Source organism: Petaurus breviceps, unplaced genomic scaffold, assembly GCF_028583685.1.
Source record: "Petaurus breviceps papuanus isolate PSGF00001 unplaced genomic scaffold, PetGlider_PUasm1.0 37, whole genome shotgun sequence".
In the NCBI taxonomy this organism is placed as follows: Eukaryota; Metazoa; Chordata; class Mammalia; order Diprotodontia; family Petauridae; genus Petaurus; species Petaurus breviceps.
In genome coordinates, this window is record NW_027186296.1 from 33836210 (window position 1) to 33860760 (window position 24551).

At 37.9% G+C, this 24551-nt stretch overlaps 1 protein-coding gene across 3 annotated transcripts in view; it reads right to left on the reverse strand.

The window, feature by feature from the left end:
• Nucleotides 1-1658: 1658 nt before the first annotated feature.
• GLCE (glucuronic acid epimerase) overlaps nt 1659-24551 on the reverse strand; it is a 152312-nt gene continuing 129419 nt past the window's right edge. For all 3 annotated transcript variants that reach the window (XM_069098214.1, XM_069098213.1, XM_069098215.1), the window contains exons 3-5: nt 21588-22183; nt 14708-14953; nt 1659-5504 (exon numbers count right to left, since the gene is read on the reverse strand). In XM_069098214.1, coding sequence (XP_068954315.1) covers nt 4480-5504; nt 14708-14953; nt 21588-22170 — 1854 coding nt within the window. In that variant the 5' untranslated portion in view covers nt 22171-22183 and the 3' untranslated portion in view covers nt 1659-4479. The remainder of the gene's footprint in view (nt 5505-14707; nt 14954-21587; nt 22184-24551) is intronic.

The window sequence follows — 24551 nt, forward strand, 5'->3', positions numbered from 1 at the left end:
ATTGTTTTAGGGCACTTTAAAGACAGAAAACAATGGATAGATGAATAGTAAGTATAATAGCTATTTACTTATGATTCTCTAGTACAGTATGGTTAGGACTGTTGTATGTGGGTGAAGTTTAATGCCTAAGTGCTCTGATGTGCACAAGGTATCAGAACAGTTCAATTTCAAATACAAGACTAGAAAAGCCCTACAAGGTAACTATGAGCAGATAACATTGCTGACTGCACATACAGAATGTGTCCATCTACATGTATTGTTGTTGTTCAGTGGTATCTGAACACTCCCTGACCCCGCAGACCACACTGTGCGTGGGATTTTTGGGGGGGCAGAGACTGGAGTCATTTGTTATTTCCTTTTTCAGCAGATTAAAGCAGAGAGGTTAAGTGACTTACCCAGGGTCACACAGCTAGTGACTGCCTGAGGCTGAATTTAAACTCAGGCCTTCCTGACACCAGGCCCAGCACTCTATCCACTGAGCTATCTAGATGCCTCCAAGGCAAACAGAGGTTGTGACTTGCCCAGGGTCACAATGCTAGTGTCTGAAGATGAATTTGAATACACATGCTTGTAAATGTGTGTATGTATGTGTATTATATCTCACAAACTTTTAGAAAGGAAGCTAGGAGATTATTTCATTAACTGAGGTGAAGCTGACTTGCCAAAAGACATAGTTAGACTCCATGATGCCTGGGAGAGCTTGAGGTCTTGCACTGATAACGAGAACAAGGACAGCTATTATACTTACTATTCATCTTTTGAGGGCAATGAGTAGAGTAATGAGGGCATGTGAGTTTGCCCATGGACCTCAGGCTATATGAGTCATATTCCACCCTGCAGAGTTTTGGGAAGAATACTGTGTTCAGTCAGATACAGGACTACAGTTTTGTACATACTCATGAATCAAATCCCAGTGGGCTGAGCAGCTTTTTTTTTTTTAAGATGACCAGTATGTGGTGTTATGGAGAATGGGCAAATATAAAAGTGTGGGAGTGCATTAATAGAGTTAATAGGGTTATCCAAACAGGAAAGAAAAGAATAGCCTTTCTCTTGTGGTGATGTTGTCTGATCATTTTGTTCCTTGGCCTGGAACATCTTCTCCTTTTACTCTGCATATCCAAATTCTGCCCCTTTCAGGGCCCAGAATCAGATATCATTGTGAAGTCTCCAACCCACAATGATTTACTTCTCCCTTCTTTGAATCATGATACCTATTTAGGTCATATGTGATAACGTAACGTGTGTGTAAAACCAGCAATGATAATGTAACATATGTGTGTAGGACCAACAATGATAATTTAATGCATGAGTATAAAATCACCAATAGAGCACTTTGCAAATCTCACAGCACTAAAGTTTAGTGGGCCATTATTTAGCCCTGTTCCAAAACGGTTTCCCATGGGTTAGTTTTGTCTCTCTATCTAGACTGAAAGTGTGAGGGCCTGCCCTCGTAGTTCTTGGAACCTCCCAAGGGTAGCAGGTAGTTTCAGAATGGGCACATAGCACATTAACTAGCATGGGTTTAACAGGAAGTTACCCATTCAGAATGGCTATGGAAGTAATGGGCTGCTGTCATCATTCAATTTAGCCGTGGTCTGCTTCTTCCACACTCTCCTGGAATATGAGCAGCCAAACAGAACCACTCAGGCATAGTGCTCTCAAGATAAAAACTTTATTTTACAATTTTATAAAGAAGCTTTACATTAAGCACAAACGATCCATTTACTTTGTATAGAAACATAATACCTTTCCATCTGCAAAAAATCAAGTTTTGCTGTATATAAAACTAACATGTGCACATTGTGCTTGAACTGCAAAGTCTGTACAGCTTTACAAAGGACTACCCTTTAGAAGGGCATCCAGTAAACACTTTATTGCATATTTAACACATGGTGTATAACCCACATGTACAACAAAGAAGAAACAAGAGAAAAGAAAGACTAGAAAGTGGATGAAAATAGCAGCTTCCAGTGCACAGCTTTCCTACACTGGTCAAGAAAAGAAGACTGCCACGCTCAAAGAGTTGTGCTTGTGTGTGTCGCTGTTGCATATGCTCACATGCATCGTGTTTCTTAGATGAAACCTATGTACAATACGTCTGATCCAAAGGTCAAATGAAACTTCCATCCCTCCATTCTTGGATGATGTGATTTTTCATGTAAAATGCCAAAAGAGGTTTAGGTTCAAATCAAAGTCAACTAAAGGCAAGCGCAATATATACTATACATTCCCCCAGTTCCATCTCCTCTCCCCAGTACCCAGCTTCACCCCCAGTCAGGCTCAGAACAAGAGTGCACAGGTCAAATGGTTTAAATCTAAGCAGCTGTCACTGAGGGTATTTACAGAGGCAATTATAAATGTAAAGAATGGACAGTTTAGGGGGAACATAACATTGTAGTCTCCATATGTTTTTTCTGACAATGGTGCTACAGGTTCAGGGAAGTCTCTTAGGACCAAGGAAATCGCACTGCTGCTTGTTGCAGTAGAGAATGCAAGGTCAGACCAACAGCACAGAAACACCAATGCCATTCATTTCTGACATTTCCAGATGAAAATCACTGCATTTCTTTCCTGCACAGAAGACAGCCAAATTGTTAAGGCACTGATATTTGTCTCCAAAGCAGTACCATAACACTCTCATGAATCCTAATCTGAGCTCCTTTAGGGTGTGCAAACACATCCGGGAGAAGCCCTGACAATTCTAGAAATATAGAATAGCTTTGCTATCACAATGAATCAAATGGGGAGATTACACACAGACTTTCCAGACTGTGGCATTGAGAAAAAAAAAAAAGCTTTGAGTCCAGAATTTTCAGACTGCAAAATTAAAAACTAATGGTTAAACACATTGGCTGCTTCAAGCCTGCTTCTTCTCTGATCAAATTTATTTTCTTAGTGCTGACATGCATCTTTTTCTTTGCTCATAAACCCTCTCTTCAAAATTTCATCTTCCTTTCTTGATTCACAATAAAGGAGATTTTTCAGATTGACAGGGCACATGTTTGGTTTCTGGTGACCATTTGGTATAAGTAGCTAAGCCATATTGTACTCCACAGGCTTTTTGCTTGGGAACTTTGGGGCCTTATGTTTCTAAATTAGAGAAGTAACAGTATTGCTATAAGGCATTAATATAATGACTTACAACCAACCAGTTACTAATGGAATAAAGACAAAGGTCAATGGCAAATTATACACACCCCACCCCCACTGGCTGATCTGATCAATGACACCGAAGGCCTTTATCCAGTCCGATAATACCCATGTGGATGTGAAGGGCTATGAAATCTGCCTACATGTAGAAGCAGCTTCTCTTGTTCAACTGCTAAAATAATTTTCTCTAACACTAGAAAAAAAAACATTTAATGTATATTACATCAATGGCTTAAAGTATGAAAAAAATATGTGTCTTGAATTTAATGCTTACACTACATTGTTCCCCCTTCAGGGCATGTATGGGGGTGGGGAATGATTATAACAATGGACATTGATTCAAAAAGCCCTTAAAGTGAATTACTCTGGAGAAAAGAAGCTACTCAGGCCTATTAAAGTTTAAGTCAAATTTTTCTGCAGGCTATGAAAATTAGATCCTTTACAAATCTAGGCTGAAGATAAAGTTTCAAAAGAATGGGGTATCAAAATGAACAGAATTCTTAAATATAATCTGAAATAAGAATACAAAATTCCAAACAGTGACAAAAAGAACCCAATGCCATGGCAGGGGGGATTGATTGATGATCAAACTCTCAACTGATTGGAGATCAAGTTTCATCAAAATGAATGGTAGTTTTGCAATTGTGCAGTCAACTATTTTCACTCTTATTTGTGCTTACAGAATGTAACTTTGAAGCCAGAAAACTGGCTTTATGTTTTTAATTTATACATTTCAAGAAAACCATAAGCTCAAAATATTTCTCCATATATACCAAATTTAACAAATGCTCCCCCCAAATTAGAAAGTAGAAAAGAAACATCTTTTAAAAAGATGTACACAGTCCTCTATCCAGTTTACAAGTAAATAGACATTTACCTCATTACAGCACGTGATTTTTCTTTACTCTGCTTCCAACACACACATAAATAATTTCATTTTAAAAGAGGTCACATACTAAATTTTCAGGCAAGGCCTAGACAGAAGGACTATATGGCTATTTAACCATTTTCATATAAGAAGAAAATGATGTTCCCCAAACTGAGTGTGAATTTTTTTTTAAGGCATGTCTAATCAAACTGGACTATAGGTAAGCAAGGTAAAGGGAGTAGCCTTTATTTAGCCCTAATGCTAGAAATGTCACATATACTTCTTAACATCCACATCATGGAATGCAGTTATTTTGGATTGCCTTTAAGGATCACTTCTTTAAAGTCATCCATAAAAACCTGGTATGTGACCTTTTAAAATGTGCCTTTGTTTTGTTATGAAAGAGTGACTGAGGGTTCCTGCGGCCAGCAGAGGGCTGAAGTGCGATTTGGTCTCCAGCTTCAGTTGTGCTTTGCTCTGCTGCCTTTCAGGTAACTTTTCCACCGCTTGACGAACTCTCTGAAGACGGGAGACTCGTCAATGGTGCTCAGCAGCTGCAGCTGGTTGATGTGCGTGGTGTGATAGTCCCAGCGGGCCAGGTTGGGAGCGATGCCCAGCATGAAGTGCCGCAGGTCGTAGATTGTTCCTGAGCCAGTGTCGTACAAGGGGAGCATGGCTTTCAGGGATTCCATGCCACGCTCGTACAGCAACTTCGCTTCTTTACCTAGTTTTTCCCCTGCGGTTTCTTTTAAGTCATACAGTCCGATTAAAGAATACATGAAGCCATTTAAAACAAAGGAGCTAGGTGTGGTTGGATATTCTTCATACCAGTCATATTTGTTCATGAAGACAGCTTTCACTCCATGCTGTTCTGACAAGAACTTATAAGGTGCTGTTGCCCGTAAAGCTGAGTCAAGGAATATGTGGTCCTTGGTTAACAGATAGGCCCTTACTAAGGTTGAAATAGCTTGTCCTTGGGCCATGGCAGAGTACCAGCCGGGCTCTAAAGATCTGAACCCTTCCCCTAACTTTCGTGTCACCATAATTGGCCAGCCACCTTTTTCATCCTGGTTTTTAACCAGCCAATGGCTTGCAGCGAAGAAAGCAGCCATGTGAGCTGTGGTTGAGATGGTGATATTGTCGAGGAATCCTTTCCCTTTTGCAATTAACTTAACTACTTTCTTAGGCATTATTTTGGTCTGCTTGACAGCTTTTGTGTTGGAGAGACCCACTCCTTTCCTCAGGTCAGTGACCAGGTCTCTGGTGACAGTGCTCCAACTAGTTCTGGGCCCAATGCCATAGTAAATGTCTCTTTCTTTAAAAGCAATCAGCTGAGTATTTGAAACATAATGCACTGTGAAGAGCTGGTTTTTCTCTGTGGTCTCCAAAACCACAGACACACTCCCATTTGTCAGTAACTTTAGGTCAAAAGAAATAATGAAGTCTTTCGTGTTTCCAAGCTGTAGGGAGACACCCTCACTGGTTTCTGGAGGGAGGACACACAAACACAAAGGCTGATTAGGAAAAACAATTTGAATATTTTAGTGAAATTCTTCCTGAAAACTACACTGGAATAACACTGCCAGATAAGAGGTATATCTAACTGCTCCAAGGGTATTCAATATAACAAACTGATACTTATATCAAAATTAACATTTCAATTTGGACACTGAATTGAAATTAACACTTCAATTTAGGTATCACTTCATTATTTCTTACTGCTAAATGGAGCCTAAAGAATGCTAAAATTAGTGAGTGCAGAATAACTTTTTTTAATATTAAGAAAAAAAAAAACCCAATCTCTCACCCTTCCCCCATCCCCTCCCCAAATTGTATTAGTCACATTTTGCTGCGGAGGATCAAGAACAAGTTGCTCAGGTATTAGGCTAACCTTTTTTCTGTAACCCAGTGCTGACTGTTCAATTGTTTGTGTGTCTCTGGCAGTAACAACAACAACAAAATATCTAACAGATATGCTATATCTTCTGTTCAGCTCAAGAGACCCATGATTTCACTGACAGGGATACTTTATCCATGGGTAGATATTGAAACCCTCCCACCCCTAGTGGTTTTGTGAATGGATATGGACAGAAACACTAATTACTTAGTGGCTAATTTTCTGATGATAAAACTATTTCGAAACCTGGCAGCACAGTTTAAGTTCGGCTGGTATAGATTTTGGGACCTGAAGGTCACCTGAATTTATGGGATAAGTGGCTACTGGAAATTCTCCAAAGTGTGTTTGCATCTTGCTAAGTTTGAGAACCAAGTTCAGGTTGCGTGGGTTCTGCTAGGGCAAAAGTAATTTTAACCTGCTTAATGTCAACAGAAGGTCTTTAGTAACCAGCATTTCTGTATAATATTAAATGTTAACTATGATAACCTTTTTAAATCAAAGATTAAATTATATTTATTAGAATTCTAGTTCAATATATTTTTATGTTCTCATTCTTTGAAAATTGGTTTCCTTTATGCACATAAGAATATATTACATAAAAATAGGTGATACCTACTCAGAAATGGCATTACATTTGTTTTTATAAAATATCTAGTAAACTTTCTTAACATGATTCATCAAATATTCCAACTGATATAGTTATCACATATATACATATACGGGGTGTCCAAAAAAATCTTTAAGCTTCCATGGCTTAAAAGTGCACTAAGATTTCTGGGACACTTGGTATATGTATACATGTGGTAAGCAGATTAGTTGGAATATTTGATCAACTGTGTCCGGAAAGCTTATGAAATATTTTAAAAACCAAATGTGAGGCACTTTCTGAGGGGGGCGTCATCTGTTTTATTCCCAGTCCCCAAAGGGCACAGAAGGATCACATTAATATCACTTCTTTTCTGTATAAGCCTACAGCCTGAGCAAGGTAGATAAATCAGGAGGAAGTCTGTAGGACACAGCCCATGATCCCACTGCAGGCACAATAACAAAATCTAAGAACAGGAAACGGGGTTTTAGGAGGCCATCCCATACAAACCTCACACCAGAACAAGAACCTTCTCCTCCTAAACACTCAACAAGTGGTCTTCTGGCCTTTGATAAAGTCTCCATGTGAGAGGGAAATCTACTTTTGGCTAGCTCTCATTTTAAAGCAATACGTTTTCCCTCTTATTATACCTAAATCTGCTTCTTTCCCTTTTCTACAGATTATTCCTAGAATTCTGTTCTCTGGGTCCAAATAGAACTCCTTGAAAATCTGCCATAAACCCTCTGTAGCATGGCTTCCAATCTCATGATTCAATTGAAACTTCTCTCTCTAAAATTACCAATGATCTCTCTCTCTCTCTTTTTTTTTTTTTTGCTTTTTGGAGGGCAATTGGGGTTAAGTGACTTTTCCAAGGTCACATGGCTAGTTTTTGTGTTGTGTCTGAGGCCGCATTTGAACTCAGGTGCTCCTGGCTCCAGGGCCAGTACTCTATTCACTGTACCACCTAGCTTATGATCTCTTAATGGTCACATTTAATGGCCTTGTAAAAATTCCCCACCTTCTTGATGTCCCTGAGATACTGCTCATTGCCGTCTCCTCCTAGATACTATTTCGTCTCTAGGTTTTCACGACTGTTCTCTCCTGATTTTCCGTCTCACATGTCTTGACCACTCCTTAATTTCCTTGGCCACATCTTCACCTGGGTTATGTCCACTCAATGTAGGTCTCTCCTAAGTCTTAGGCCCTCTTTTTGCTCTGGACTGTTTCTCTTGATCATCTCACCAGTACTCATGGGTTCAATGATCTCTGTGCAGATGATTTTTGCATTTATAGATCCAGTCCTCATCTCTCTCCTGGGACCTCGTCTTGTATTACTAACTATCTTTTGGATATCTAAAACTACATGTCCGGTAGGCATCAAAATCAACAGGTCCAAAACAGAATTCGTCTTTTCCTTTTCAGAACTTCCCTATTATTGACAAGGGTACCACCATTCTTCCAGCCCCCCAGACTCACAATCTCAGTGTTATCCTTCACTCTTTCCTTGGCACCCACACCACACATCCAATCTATTTGTCAACTTTTGTCTTGCTGCTCCTGCCTCCACAGCAGCTCTCCTATGTGTCTGTCCCCTGCGATCTAACACAGCTTCCATCCTTGAACAGGCCTTTATCATCTCATGCCTGGACTTTGGCAGTAGCCTTCTGGTTGCCCTCCATCCCCCACTCATCTATGGAAGTTGGTTTCCTACAGCACAAGTCTGAGCATATCACTGTCCTTATTCAATAATCTCCAGCAGCTGTTACCTGCAGGATCAAATAGAAATGCCTCTGTTTGGCTTGGAAAGCCCCTCACAACCTGGCTCCTTCTGGCTTTTCCAGACCCCTATAATCTATCTAAACCAGCCTCTTGTTCCTTGCATGTAACAGTCTGTCTTTTGACTCCAAGACTTTTCACTAGCAGTCCCTCAGATCTGGGACACTATCCCTCCTTAGCTCTTCCTGACTTATCTGGCTTCTTTCAAGACTCAGTTCAAATCCCACCTTTGGCAAGAAATCTTTCTTGGTACTTTCTACTACTAAGGCCTCACCTCCCATCACCCCCTCCCCCCCATGGTATAGATTTTATATGTACACAGTTGTCCCACTAGACCGTGAGCTCTCTGAGAATAGGGACAGACCATGCTTTTGTTTTCCTTTGTGTATCCAAAACTTGACATCCTGCTGGACACTTAGCAACTGTTTAATAGATTCTTGTAGACCGATAAGACAATTAAAATATAGATTTAGTCTGGGAATAATATTTCTGCTACATTTATTTATTTTTCAGTTTGGGCTCTTTTCAATTGAAGGACAGAGTGATCTTATAATTTCAGGTGTCTGTTATGATCTCTTAAAATTCTGAATAAAAAGTACAAATTTCCAACCACTGTGGGAATTTATATTTTGGCTTTTCAAAAATACTATATGACTTGGTAGTCATTTTTGTTTTATTCTGGAATGGTTTCAAGTCATATCAGTTTTTTTTAATTAATCTATTCCTTCTTTGAGGAAGCATTATTTTGTCCTTCACCTAGTTTTTCCCCAATAATTGTTAAAAATTGTATTTTTTAATATACTGGATTTATTCAAATGTCACATGAAAGCATTTTCATTAATAAAGTCACTTATGAAACCAAATTAATTTTATGCAACATTTCCCTCTTTACTAAGGCAGACTCATTAATAAGGATATAATGTATTTTTCTCCACTAATCAATATCCATTAGAATTAACGAGTCCATTACTTGAAAAAGACAATAAAGAAATTTTCACTAGCAACTTGGGCTTGCTTGTCTCTAAGGGAAAAGTTGTCAAGAACACCCTTGTGTCTTTTTGGAAGATAAATATTCAGAGAAGAAAAGGTTATGGATTTCTTTTATATTCTCTCTTCATCCTCTAGTGAGGCCAGAGTAATCTGCTGATTGTGAAGGCTACAATACAAATCTACTCACTGCAGCCTTTGATAATGAACTGATGAGTGCTAACTACAGTCTAAATAATGGGTAACCTATAATTTCTATCTAATTTCTAAAATATTTTTTCCTTGTGGTGCTTTAGATTCTGTATAGCTTGCCACAAAAGCAGGCTTGGCTTGTCTAGAAGTTTTCTGGGTGATTTTTAGATAATTTGCCTTATTTTGTCAGATTATGATTTACATAATTCAGTAAGAGCATTTTTCTTTGGTCTATGTTGTGCATTGAATATACTGAAAAAAAGCAAACAAACCTTACTGGAATTAAATAAGAGGAAGTGAGAATAAATGTCCAGAAATAACAAAAAGCCACTTTGGAAAAGTTTTTAGAAAGAGGTGGTACCAAAGAGAGTATTTTCACCAAGCATAATGACATTGTTTAGACTAGGGAGTGTCCAGTCTCTCAGTCTAACTTTATCCATTCCTTCGTAGGACTTCTTAAGTTGTCTCAGGGTCACATGGCAAGTAGGAGGCTGTGATGAGACTGAAAGCTTTGCACTGAGGAGTCCAGTCTGTACACTGTATCTACACTGAGCCACTGGGTAAGCTGAGCATTTCTAACAGTCTAGAGTAGTCCTCTAGTAATGGGAGGATTACTATTTTAGGCTTAATTGTGACCAGCAAGGGAGAAAAGTTTGGTTAAGTAGTAGTGATAGGCAACCTGGGGGAAAAAACTGACTGTAATATTTTAAAATTCATAACAGTCACAGAAAGAAACCTAAGGCATAAACTATGTCTTATTCCAGAGAAAAGGTAAATGAATACAAAAGTGACATATGCCTAAAAGATTTTACAGTGGTAAAACTCAGAATGACTAAGGACAGCAAAAAAATGGAAAAAAACAAAAGAATGAAAGAAGAGTAGATGACTGATAAGTGATGACAAAGAGCTGTCAAGGACTGTGGGACTGGAAGGGACAGAACAAAAATGACTATTCCTTAACTGATACTCCCGAGAAATATGAATTTAGGAAAGGAGCACCCAGTTGCCCTTGATTAAATTCCAGTCACTAGGGATAGATGAACTATATCCAAGGGTAATACAAGAATTGGAACTTATGATTGCTGACCTACTGTCAGTCATCTTTGAAAGGTTATAGAGGCTCAAAGTGGTGCTGTAGGATTGGAAAAGGACAAATGTCATTATTATCGTAAAAGGAAGAGAATGGAATTTGCATTTTAAGCAGTGTATTTGACTTTAATTCTTGGCAAACTATTAGATACTGTATTAAAGGGATTTTTTTTTTTTGCTTTTTAGAGTACAGTTGGGGTTAAGTGACTTGCCCAAGGTCTCATGGCTATTTGAGTGTGTGTGTGTGTGTGTGTGTGTGTGTGTGTGTTAAGTGTCTGAGGCCGGATCCGAACCCAGGTCCTCCTGACTCCAGGGACAATTCAATGTGCAACCTAGCCCCACCTAAAGGGATTCTTAATTAATAGAAAAAGAAGAAAAGGAAGTAGCCCTCACAAAGAGCCAAAGAGTAAGTCATGACAGACTAACTTTATTTTTCTTTTTGACACTATTACTAGCCTTATAAATCAGGAAAAAGGCTATAGATATAGTTTACCTAGATTTTTTAGCAAAGCATTTGATAGAATTTCTCCTTCTATTCTTTGGAAAATATGGAGACATATGGACTAGACCACACAAAAGTATAGTTAAGGGAGACTCAGAACTGGTTGAATGGCAAGACTTAGAAGACCATCAAACCACTATTGAGTGCTTAATGGTGATCTGATCTTACCTTGTAAAAAGCTGTCCAGTAGACTTTCCAGTTGACAGAAATCTGTGCTTAGCTGTAGACTGTTTAACAATCTTATCAATGATGTGTATAAAAAAAAGACATAGATGGTGGGCTTATCGGACTTATAAGTGACATCAAGTAGGGAGGATTAGCTGAAACTTTAGATGATCACATCAAAATCCAAAACGATTTTGACAGTCTATAACACTGGGCTAAATCTAATAAGATTAAATTTTTTTTTATTTATATGTGCAACCTAGCCACACCTAAAGGGATTCTTAATTAACAGAAAAATAAAATAAATTTTATTTATTTATTTATTGCTTTTTGGAGGAGGGAAGGCAGGGCAATTGGGGTTAAGTGACTTGCCCAAGGTCACATGGCTAGTTTTGTGTTAAGTGTCTCAGGCTGGATTTGAACTCAGAGTCCTCCTGACTCCAGGGCTGGTGCTCTATTCACTGTACCACCTAGCCACCCCTATATTTAATAAAAAAAATTCAACCTCATTACAAGATGGAGAAAGAAATGGCTGGGAAGAGGCTCATCTGTAGAAGATCTGGGGTATTAGTGGATGGGAACAAGAAGATTTGGCAACAGATTGGATATGTGGGATAAATGAGAGTAAGGAGTCAAGGATGACCATTGAGATTGCAAACCTGAGTGACTGACAGGTTGGCGATGCTCTCAACAGTAATAAAGAGGGATGGGTTTTTTTGGGGGAAAGATGAGGTCTAGTTTTGGATATTCTGGAACTGAGGTGCCTTCAGGAAAACCAGGTCAATATGGATAGTAGGCAGTTGGCAATACAGGAATGGTGCTCAGGAGACAAACTAAGGCTGAGCATATTGATCTTGGAATCATCAGAATAGAAATGGAAATTGAACCCATGGGACCTGATGAGAATACCAAGTGATTGATAGAGTATAGAAAGGAAAAAAGACCCAGGAAAAAGCCTGGCAAAACACCTCTAGCTTGAGGGCATGACATGAATGAAAATTCAGCAAAGAAGAGAGAGCAGTGAGACAGGCAGGTGAACCTTGAGAATGCACTGTCAGGAAAACACCTAGAAAAGAATAGCCAGAAGAAAAGGTAATAGTGGTATATGTTAGTGGGAGGTCAAGAAGGGTAAGGACTGAGAAAAGGCCATTAGATTTGGCAGCTGAGATAATTAGTAACTTTGGAGAGAGAAGTTTCACTTGAACAATGAGCATGGAAGCCACATTACAGAGGGTTTAGAAAAGAGGGGGAGCAAAGGAAATGAAGGCACAGAATGCAGATGGCTTTTTCAAGCAGTTTAGCCAGGAAAGAAAGGAGAGATATAGGAATATCTGTAGGCATCAGGGGAGCAGCCAGTAGGCAGGGGGAGAAGGAAGATTAATGAGAGAGGGAGAATGACTGATTGAAGGGGCAGTCTGCTGAGGACAACTAGATGGACTAGCATTACAGGTGCATGAAGAGGGGCCTGCCCCGGCAAGGAGAAGGGGCACTTCTTCATATGAGAGGAGGCTGTGAAGGACGAGAAAACTGGAGGAAGACATTTGAGTCCTGTGAGATAAGGAGGAGGGGAGAAGAGGGACTTCTCAGTGAAAGGCCTCATTTCTTTCAACAAAGTATCAGGCAAAGATTGACTATACATGTATAATCCAAGCTTGTCTTCTCAGTGAGGGGGGAGTGGAGAGAGGGTGGGGGAGAATCTGGAACTCAAAATTTTTTTAAATGTCAAAAACTTTTTTTATATGTAATTAAAAAAAGATTAAAGATTTAAAAAATGTGATGTAAGGTTGTTAGGTAAGAAGGTGATGGGTGAGGGGAGGGGAGGAGAATAAAATGAGAAGCTTGAAGAAGGATGAAAACGTTTGGAAAAGCTGCTGTGGTAAGTGAGATAGTGAATTGATCAGGGAGGTGTAAAAGGACTGTCTTCTTGTAGTGAAGGTCCAGGTGAGATTATGTCATATAAATCTGTAGTGTACCCAATGTAATGGGAATGGGAATTTTGAAGATCTTCCCTGCCCCTTAATAGACCTAGGGGGGAGTCTGAAGGCCTCTCCTGCTTTGTAAGTAATCTCTGCCCCTGAATAGGCTGAATGTAATCATATGGAGCCTGTGATGGAGGGAATTTGCGGAAGGGTGGAGAAGAGCTCACAGGAAGCTTCCCTGATGTGAAAATAAACTCTATCCCTTAATAGGCTGAATGTAGTCACATGGAGCTTGTGGTGGAAGGAGTTTGCTGAAGGGAAGCAGAGCCCACAGGAAATGGGGAGCCAGAGCTAGTGAGATGGTGGGAGAGAGAGGTGCTTAGGCAAGGAGAGAGAGGTTTGTAAGTAAACATTGATCTTGTATTGGTTTGTGGGAAGGCTGAAGGATGCTGTGGCTCTCAGAAGCTATGGCTTCTGAATATCTTTGGTACTACGATTGAATTGGCTGACTGGTTTTGGGATTCAGTTTTCTGGTGTCTAAATAAATGCTTCAGTTCTGTCCTTTACTTGGAGAGTTTGGTATGTTTTGTGATCGAAGGTCATGTGATATTTATAGTCACAGTCTTAATCGTGATCATGGGTGCTGGAAATATTGCATTGGCGCTACATCCAGTTAGCATGGTTCCATAATTTTTTTCTAGCCCCCTTCAGTTATTCTATGTTCATAGAGCAAAGTGTGAGGTTACAGATTTTGAACTTTTAAATATAGGAGGAAGACCATTAGAGAAATCTAGTACTTGAAGTTAGCTACAAAAATACAATATTAACATTACTAATCCATTCATGTTAGCAACAGCTTTACACTTTACCTAAATAGTGTTAACTGTCTTTCTTTACAAAAAGTAAAGAAGTGTTGTTAAGATGCTAGCTAGAAAAGGGTAGATTTGTAAATCAGATCACATTCTTTTATTGGCTTTTAATGGGAAATTTGGGGATATCTTCCCCAAGAAAAATTTTTTTGAAAAAAGTGAAAGAAAAAATAAAAATAAACAAGTTATTTAATATTAATAAAAATAAAGTAAATAAATAAAAAAATTTAAAAACCCTGTAAGATCCTTTCTTTCTTTTTCTTTCTTTTGTTTTCTTATATATAAAAATGGAAGAATTGGACTAAATGATTTCCAAAGTCTTTTATACTTCTCTCTCCCAGAAAAAATATTCTGTTTCTTAAGCCCCAATTTTTAAGCTATGCCTTCTTAAGGAAGTATCTTTTTGATGCTTTTTGGGTGTTTACATGTTTGATATTCCTGCTTAGAGATGTTAGTATTGGTTGGTGTATTTTGTTCTTAAGTTCCTTATGGTAACAGATAGGATGATTTTTTTCATTCTTTGAATGCTGAATGCAACCATATCATATGTGTTGGAAATACTGCAAATATAAACAACAAATAACTTCAGAGAGAAATGAGGAAGACAGTAATCCTATATCAAACTCACATGAACAGAATCATTTTTTTAGCTTTATCTGCTGTAAATCTTAAGAGCAGCAAACACACTAATATAATAAACAATTCACCTGGAGCAACAAACTGCTTAACGTTGGTGAGTCTAGACTTATCGGCCACACTAGCCATGAAGCAGCCCTTTGGCACAGTCCAGTCATTAGGCCGACTGTGTCTGTCCTTGTCTTCTGCTGTTTCATAGACCTCGATGTGAGGGGGCTTCTCAGTCAGATTCTTGCTGTAATGACTTAAACCATACTGTGCAATCTGAATTGGGTAGAAATAGCCTTGAGGTCCCCACTGGGTAGATAGTGGTACACCTAAAAAATAGAGAAATAAAATAAATAAATGTGTCAAAACATTTAAAAAACAGTTTTGAATCCTACTCCTCACTGTTTTATTATGGTGTTAGCAACTTTCAATGAATGATTCTGATCAAGAAGAAAACCATGTTTTAAAAAAGCAAATTATGTTGTCTGTATAATTATTTAAACTGTTTATTCTATGATATTTAACTGTTGATAGCATCACAGCACTAATAAATCAAGTGATCTTTCAAGGATTCATCATTTCTTCCTGCTATCCAGAGATGCTATGTTTTATATAATTCAGTTTCATACACTTAAAATTTTGTGCATGGAAGCAAATATCTAATTTTATCAAAGATACTCATCACAAGATTTTACACATGACATTTTATTGGATGCCAAATAAGACAATCTAGTTACTCCCTCTTCTCTTATCAATGTCAAGATATGGTCTAATAATTAAGCATATCATTTGATGGTTAAAATACTTGATAAAAATGTTAATCACGTTCAAGGAAATTAAAGATTTGAATACTGTCAATTACTTTCAAAGAAAGAGTGTGGACCTTGCTCATAAGCACTTGCTTATAAGGTTGTTAAAAAAATTTTTTTTAATAATAAAGGGCATTTAAAACATATGAGGATAGATTAGAAAATGTAGTTTCTTAACTGTAATGTCCAGTTTCTGAGGTAAACATTTAAATGTGTATACTCTGCATAAGATGAAATAATATGGAGTGTTATGTAAATGTAAGCTATTTTTATTATTACTTCCACCATTATAATTCTTTAAAAACATGACACATTGGTAAAAATGTAGTTTATGTATGCCCATTCATATGATGTCATGTACCACACATGTGATACCCATGAGGAAGTTACTCTAAGAAGGGAACTCTTAGGTATGAAACTTGCTGGACAATATTAGCATAAAGCAGAAGTTGGTGATAAACAGTTCTCCTTTAGTGATTAAACTCAGAAGTCAAATTCATGCTTGAAAGAGGAAAGAGGAAGTAGAAGGGACAAAGAGGGAATAAAACAGCAAGGGAATATATAAGGTGTTCCATGTTTCAGGTTCCTGTACAACTTTCTCTGATAGTCCTGCCTTCATGTTCTGCTAATAAAGGGGAGAAAAAGAAATGGGACCATTGTCATGTTCTGCCTCTACCCATTCTAAGTTACCAAGGGAAAAAAAGGAGCCTAAACAGTACATAAAGACTGACTCCTCTGCCTTAAAAGGAGATTTTGCTTTCTGACTATCAAACATTAAAGAAATAGTTCTTAAATACTATTATCAGAGAGATACCTCTGCCTGCGGCTCCAACAGCAAGTCATTAGCAGTAGTGGAATTGGTTGGGGACCAGCAAGGCTGTGAATTTAAGTATCACTTCCAAGATAATAGTTTTAAGGAAATTAGTAATGAATCATAATGGTAGAGGCCAAATATGTGTACGATCTGTTAGCTGCAAGCTGACTTCTGGTTTTTTGCTCCCAAAGTAGATTTTTCTCAAAGTTCAGTTAAAGGTGTGCTGAATGTCCGAATGTTCCTTAATTATAAAGTTATTTTATACAAACTCATTAAAGACTAGCTGTATACTCTTCCTCTCATTACTCTGAGCCTCAGTTTTCTAATCTGTAAAACGGATAATATACTACCCACTGAAGAAGATCATTGTGAAGAAAGTGCACTGTAAATTTTAAGGCAATAGATACATGTGAATTACCATCATTATTATTATAGAGCATGAACGTCAACAACACAAACCTGTAGTGACAAATAGACAGAATCAATGATACTGAAATGAGCGAATGTGCCACCTAGTGGCAGCCCACTCAAGTTCTGGATGGGTTGGTACTTGTCTTCTACAGGGTGTTTTCTAAATCTATAAGATCTTTATATTTGATAGTGGACAACATAAGGTAGTTTCTAAGTATGTAATATAACTTGGTAGTTTAGAGAAAATGGAACAGGATAGAACAGTGAGGCGGATGGACCTGATGGAGGCTCTGAAGGCTGCACAGGCTTTGGTTAGACAGATGAAAACCCATGTTTATGAGGTCCAGTCTGGCTGTTTCAGGAATGATGTGTATGAGTTCTAGGTAAATTAGAATGGCCAGGGAGATAAAGATCTTGGGGGTCTTGAAGGGTGGCAGAAAGTTACCTTTGATGCAACAGACAATGGGGGAACCACAAAAGGTTTTTGAAGATATGAGTGACACAATCAAAGTGCTGCTAAAGAAAAATTAGTTCAGAAATAATATTTAGCAATTTTTAAATGAAAAAATAGTATTTATATAATTGAGTACTTGATTTTTATAAACTCACCCAAATAAATCAAAAAGTCACCATATGGATGTTGAGTCCATGGATCATCATGTCTTTAAGCGTAAGGAATAGTAACATGCCGAGACCGGCAATCTCCAATCCCGTAAGTAAGGACCACTGAATTGCCAATGACTTAAGTTACATACTCTATGGCATTAGTACATCATCAATTACATCACCTCTTTGGCTCTTTTGAGAAATCATAAAATAACTGGATACTTTATTGTATAATCTAAAATGTAAAATTTAATTTGAAAAAATTTAATAAGCATTTATTAAGTGCCTACTATGTGTTTGGGCACTGGGTTAAGTAATTTACATATATTATCTCATTTTAACCTCACAATGATATTGGGAAATAGGGTCAACCATATGAACTGGTTCTCATTCTATTTTTTTTTGAAGGATCACTACTAAGAGCCAATATGTTTTAAACAGAATTATTCAATTTTTTTCTTTCACTCATACTATTATAATAATAATTTAATTATTGATGTCAGGGATGCAGTTTAGTCAAAATAATGTAGCTTTTCTATTCTTATTCTTTTATTTATTTGGCAATGTTGGGGAATGATCTATTTCACATAAGTGACTTTCCCAGCTACCTAGTTTTTCCCACTTTAAAAAGCTGTCTAAACTCTTCTTACTGGTTACACACTAGCAGTCTACAGCCTTCCCTGACACCATTAACTGATATAGAAACAAATGCAATGCTTGGATATGTGAAAGTATGTTTTAGGAACAATGAGATGGTAACTACAGCAAACGTATACAGGCATGCTCAGAGATACTGGATGCCCCTAAAGAAAATGCCACCCAAAGTGTAAAGAGGGAAGAACAAAAAACATAGTTCTGGGGTGTGGGGGTGATTCTGGTTAGAAAAAATATGAAATTATTCCCATACTCTCCTAGTATATATGTAATGCATGGAAGGGGAAGGGAGGCAGGATGAATAGAGATGACTCCTTGGAGATCAAGGCCTGGGAGACTATCACTATCTGATCTGAGTACTACACAATTGGCCAAATGCTGTTACCATAGGGTTGGACTACAATGTGCTAATGACACCTGGAAAACGCTGACAACAATGTTTAGGGAGATATTTATGTCTGTAACCACTTCCATGCTTTCTGGAAAAGAACAGATTGAACAAAATTTAACATTTTCCAATGATTCATAGTCATCATTTGATCAATTACCATGCTATACTACAAAGCTGCACTCATGCACTGCTCAGATATGCAATAATGTGATCCTGACACCAAATAGATCACCAGGCTTTTAGAGTCATTGCACCTGCTTTTAAAAAATAATTTTCCTTGCTTCTAGGTTACAAGGTGCCACTCCCTCCTGCTGCTGGCCACGTGCCTAGCTTTAAAGATTGGTCCTACCTACTTCTAATAAACTCTCTAATTTTTCTGTGGGATAGGAAATTGGGTAAGCAACTTTCTTAGAACTGTGCCTGAAATCTGTACCAGGAGGCTGTAAGTGAGTGCCTAAGTAGCTTTTTAATGAGCCAAGTATATAAGCACTGTTTTAGAGCTTAAACTTGATGACATCTACTCTTGATAGTTAGAAGTTTTTTTTCCCAAAAGTTCTTCTTGGATTTCCAGCTATTATCCATAGAGTCAAGGTTGCTGGATGTGATTTTAGAAGTGAGATGTGATTGTTACAGTGTTCTGTGGAGCTGAAAGGAAAGCTTGTGTCAAATGAAAATAATTTTTAATCACCTAAGGGCAGGGAAAGGAAGAAAGGAAAGAAGAAAGGAAGGAAGGAAGGAAAGAAGGAAGGAAGGAAGGAAGGAAGGAAGGGAAGGAGGGAGGGAGAGAGAAAGGGAGGGAGGGAGAGAGGGAGAAAAGGAGGCAGGGAGAGAGAGAGGATGGAAGGGAGGAAAAAATGGTTCCTATTTTGCTAGTCACTGCCCTTACCAGGTTCGCAACACTGAGATCAAATGGCTCTTATAAATCTTGTCTAAATCCCTCATTTTACAGATGAAGAAACTGAGGCTCAGAGATTCACCCACTGTTATAGAAGGGTAAGTGTCAGAGCTGAGATTTGAACTTAGATCTTTAAATATGGCACCCTTTTTATTACATTATGCTGCCTCTTTAAGAAAGCCCTGCAATGAGCCAGAGTTTAGATCTGAGCTGATAAGCAATAGTGCCTTTCTGGGGGCTGTCAAACAAGGGAATGCCATAATGAAAGCAGTATTTTAGGAAGATTAATCTGGCAGGGATATGCAGGAATGGGAAGGACTAGATACAGGGAGGTCAGTTAGGAATAATATGGTATTTTAAAATTTACAAAGCACTTTACATACATTATTCCATTTAAAGCTTTACAAGAACCCTGTGAGATAGGTACTAAATGTTTATGATAGCTATTTTCCAGATGTGGAAACAGGCTCACAGAGGTTCGATGACTTAATTTTGCAGTCACAAAGCTAGCATCAGTAATGCAGTAATTCAGGCACAATGTAATGAGGGTCCAAGTGAAGGATTTTTAACAGCTTTTTTTATGTCATGATTTCAGGGAGTAATAAGACCCTCCTTGACCAAAAAAATGTCTATCACCCTCTCCCACTTTGGCAGTTTGGTAAAGCTTATGCTATGGGTCCCTTCTTAGAATATCTCTTCAATGCATAAAATAAAACAAACAGGATTATGCTGAAATATGGTTACCAAAATATAAGAAAACTCAAATTCTTAAGTCCTAGGTTGAGAACACCAGGTCTACGCTAAATTTGTGGAGGTAAAAATGGAAAGGAGGGTACAAGTCTCAGCAGACATTATGAAAGACTTAAGAGCACTTGGCATTGTGGACTAGCACAGAGCAGCCTGACTTGGAGTTAGGCAGCCTCGGATTCAGGTCTTGTCTCTTACAAACATTAGCTATATGACCATGGGCACAGTCACTTAACATCTCATTTACCCCAACCAACTTAAAAACATAAGTTGCAGGGACTGCCTTCAATAGAGATGAGGGGTTTCTATGCTGGTAGTTGCTCATATTGGATGAAAACATTGGTTTAAGACAAAAAGAAATAGCACAACTAAGAAATTCTCAGTGAAGGAACAGAAGGAAGTGGTAAACGATTTTAAAAGTTTTAAGTCTATGGCTTTGAAAGAGCAGGGGGCACTACTGACAAAAATGAGTGAAAGTGGAAAGATATTCTCAACTGTTAGGGAAGATCATATAGTTCAATTTCTGACATTTGCAGAGATGGCAGGGGACATGTAACTAGAGATATCTTCTTATTGGAAGCTGGGAATATTGGACTGAAGCTGAAGTGGGGGATCAGGGCTAGGTGAAAGAGACAGCATTATTTCTTTGATTTCTAACTAAATTCATACTTGCTCAGGTCAACTAGAGCACTGTAACATGGTATTTTCTGCCAAATACCAAAAAACTCCTTTTACTCTGACCCTTCTTTCCCACTTCCCACCACCATTTTCTTTCTTTCTTTTTGCTTTCTGGAGGGCAATTGGGGTTAAGTGACTTGCCCAAGATCACACGGCTAGTTTTTTTTGTATTGTGTCTGAGGCCAGATTTGAACTCAGGTCTTCCTGACTCCAGGGCTGGTGCTCTATTCATTGTGCCACCTAGCTGCCCCCCTACCACCATTTTCACAACCTCCAGTAGTACTCCCAATGCCTCCTGCCCCTTCCAATCAAAGTGGAAACCTATCCTTTTCCCCAACATACCAAGGGCCTACATCCATTTCTCAAGGTGACACCAATCTAAACCAATAAACAAATCTTACATTTTAAAAGTGGCCTTCTGGAAATAACAACACCTAAACTGAAGGGAGTAATTAATACAGTGTGAACTTCAGGAACCTGTGGAAAGGTAATAGACATTTTTTGTTCAAGGACGGCCTTGTTATGTCCCGAAATCATATCATGTAGATGACTACCTAGGGTTCTATCCTGACCTGGGAGTTAGAGTGTTTTTTCTCTGCAAGTATGACCACTGAAAAGACTGAAGGCCATTTAGTCCTGTAGTTACTGTTCAATTACAGCTTGTAGTTTCATATTCTCCAAAAGAACTGGGTTAAGAGTTGGTAGTAGGGGATTTTCCCTTTTGTTCTGATTCTTTTTATACTACATGACTAATATGGAAATTTTTTAATGTTTTAGTATGTGTATAACCAAATCAAATTGCTTACTGTCTTAGGGAGGAGGGTTTGAGTGGGAAGGATAAAAAAACTTGGAACTCAGTCTTATAAAAAGTGAATGTTGAAAACCCACCTTTACATGTAATTGGAAAATAAAAAATACTGTTAAGTGAAAAAAAAAAGTTGGTAGTAGTGACACTAACCTTCAACACCACTTATGCACTTGACTCTGTCTCGGACTTCAACATTATAGCCTTCAAAGGACATAAAAACTCCATCAGGGTGATAAGGTGCTCTCTGTGCGTAGACTTTGGAATAACTATGAGAGAACTCAAACCGATCATAGCCATCATACTGGACCATTTTCCCATAAACTTCAAAATATTTCTCTACCCAAGTGAAGGGGAGGAAGATCTCATTTCCCTCTCGCCTTCCTTTAATTGTGTGTTCATCATTGATCAGACAGTCAATTTCTTCATATTTGAGTCCCAGAATTTTGTTTCCATGACTGTTGAAGCCTCCAACTACAGGGGGGGCTTTCTGCTGCTCCTGTGGAGAGGCTTCCTCCTGCTGCTGCCTGGCCACATGGTTCACACTGTCATCACTCTCAGAGGCAGCTGCTCTTTTTTCTAATCCCTCTGCTCTCAGACCATTATTCCAGGTACGTGGAAACTGAACAGCCTTATCACTAGAACACTTATTCCACAGCAGGACTGTGACCAATGTGAAGAGCGCACAGATGACAATCAAAGTCTTGTAGTTGACCCGAGCTGCCAAGCAACGCATATTCAGACCATACCTATTGGAAAGGGGAAAAAAGGGGTCATAAAACAGTGGTTACTGGCTACATTCTACAAGTAGATAATGTGATCAGATTTATAATTATTAGGCAAATTTACAATTTTATGCACCTCCTGACAGAGAAGTAACAGATTCAAGATGCAGAATGAGGCAAAGTTTTTTGGACACGGCCGGTGTGAGAATTTGTTTTCTTTGAATGTGTTTGTTGTAAGAGTTTTGCTCTTACATACATTTGTATGGGGAAAGTGATGAGAAATTATATCCAGATTTCTTTTTTGTAAATCTATCTATAGGTCAAAACAGTTCTAAAGTCACAGAAGAAAGGAACCTGGACTGGGAAGTCTAGTCTTGGCTCTGCCAGAAATCAGTCATGTTACTTTGAATAAATCAAACTCTGATTTTCATTTTCTCTATAACTCCATAACAGTCAGATACCACGACTTTTTCAGCCATTCCCCAAATGACGGGCATCACCTCAATTTCCAATTATTTGTCACAACAAAAAGAGCTGCTATAAATATTTCTGTACATGTGGGTTCTTTTCCCATTTGTATATCTTTGTTATACAGCCCTAAAAGTGGTATTGCTGGGTCAAAGGGTATGCACATTTTTATAGCCCTTAGGGCATAGTTCCAAATTGCCCTCCAAAATGGTTGGATCAGTTCACAACTCTACCAACAATGCATTAGTTTCAATTTTCTCACAACTTCTCCTGCATTTACAATTTTCCTGTTTTGTCATGTTAGCCAATCTGACGGGTGTGATGTGGTACCTAAAAGTTGTTTTGATTTGCATTTCTGTAATCAATAGTGATATAGAGCATTTTCACATATGACTATAGATATCTTTAATTTCTTCCCCTGAAAACTGCCTGTTCATATCCTCTGAGCAATTTATCAACTGGGAAATATCTTGTATCCTTATAAATTTGACTCAAGTTTTCTATATATTTTAGAAATGAGGCCTTTATCAGAGATACTACTTGTAAAAATTCTTTCCCAGTTTTCTGCTTCCTTCCTAATCTTGATTGCATTGGCTTTGTGCAAAAACTTTTCAATTTAATGTAATCAAAATCATCCATTTTGCATGTCATAATATTCTCTATCTCTTGTTTGGTCATAAATTCTTCTGTTCTCCATAAATATGACAGGTAAACTATTCCTTGTTCTCCCAGTTTGCTTATAGTATCAGCCTTTATATCTAAATCATGTACCCATTTGGACTTTATTTTGGTATACAGTGTAAGATATTGGTCTATGCCCAGTTTCTGCCATACTATTTTTCAGTTTAAGGAAGTGCTTCTTGATAATGAATTTTGAAGCCTGCTTAAGCTATTGATCACACAACCATAGAATTTTAGAACTGAAAGGAAATCTTATTTACATCAGCACTCCAATGTTATAAATGAAGGTCCAAGTAAGACTGAGGAAGAGTCTCCTTGATTTTGCCTTTGCATCTCTAGAAACTGGTACGATTTTTTTTTCTGTAGACTGATATTTATAAGTGAGATTCTAATATTACTTGAAATATTCTTAGTCAAGGTTACTTTAACAAACCTCTAATGGAATTATATCTCACTGATTTTATGTTTCTATGCTAAAGCACCATCTGGGCATCTCAAACTGGACTTTAAAATGGTACATATCCTATTTTCTAAGGTCTAGCTTACTATAGGCTTTTAGAGAATATCAATTTCTATGTAATTGCATTTTATGCAAATGTTAACAAAATAATAAATCCAGTTTTCTACATCAGCAGATAATTTTAAATGATTATGCTTTTAAGATGACCTCAACAAATAAGCTTTGCTTCTTTTATATGCAGGAAGTAATATTTCCAACTCACTTTGGTCTAAACAATAAAAACACACATTTTAGTGAAACCATCTGTAGTGAGAACACTATCAGTATAGTTCTATAGCTAGAAGACTAATCATCAAGAATGATTAAATATTATCCTTTATGTACAAAAGTCCCAAGATATAATTTCATTTCCGAATTTGGAGGCCAAGGATCCATAGGCACCAAATATAATTTATAAGAGAATTAAATCCTGGAAGGTTGTAGGTATTAACATAACTCCAACATTTTGAAATGGCAAAGTTTTTATCCTCTGCCCTTAAGTAATACCAACAGTAGTGTGGCATAGGATTGGATCATTTACTTCTTCTGTCCATTATTTAATGTCTACTTTACCATTATCTGCTCAATTATTTTCATACTAACCATTACAGAAAATTAAGATAGTCTCTCCTCAAGATGACAGGATGAGTGAACACAGAACAAGACTAGTTCTCTGACTACCATTCCAGGAAAAGATTTAAAAAGGAAAAAAAAAATGATAAAGGGAAAAAATTCATTATCCCA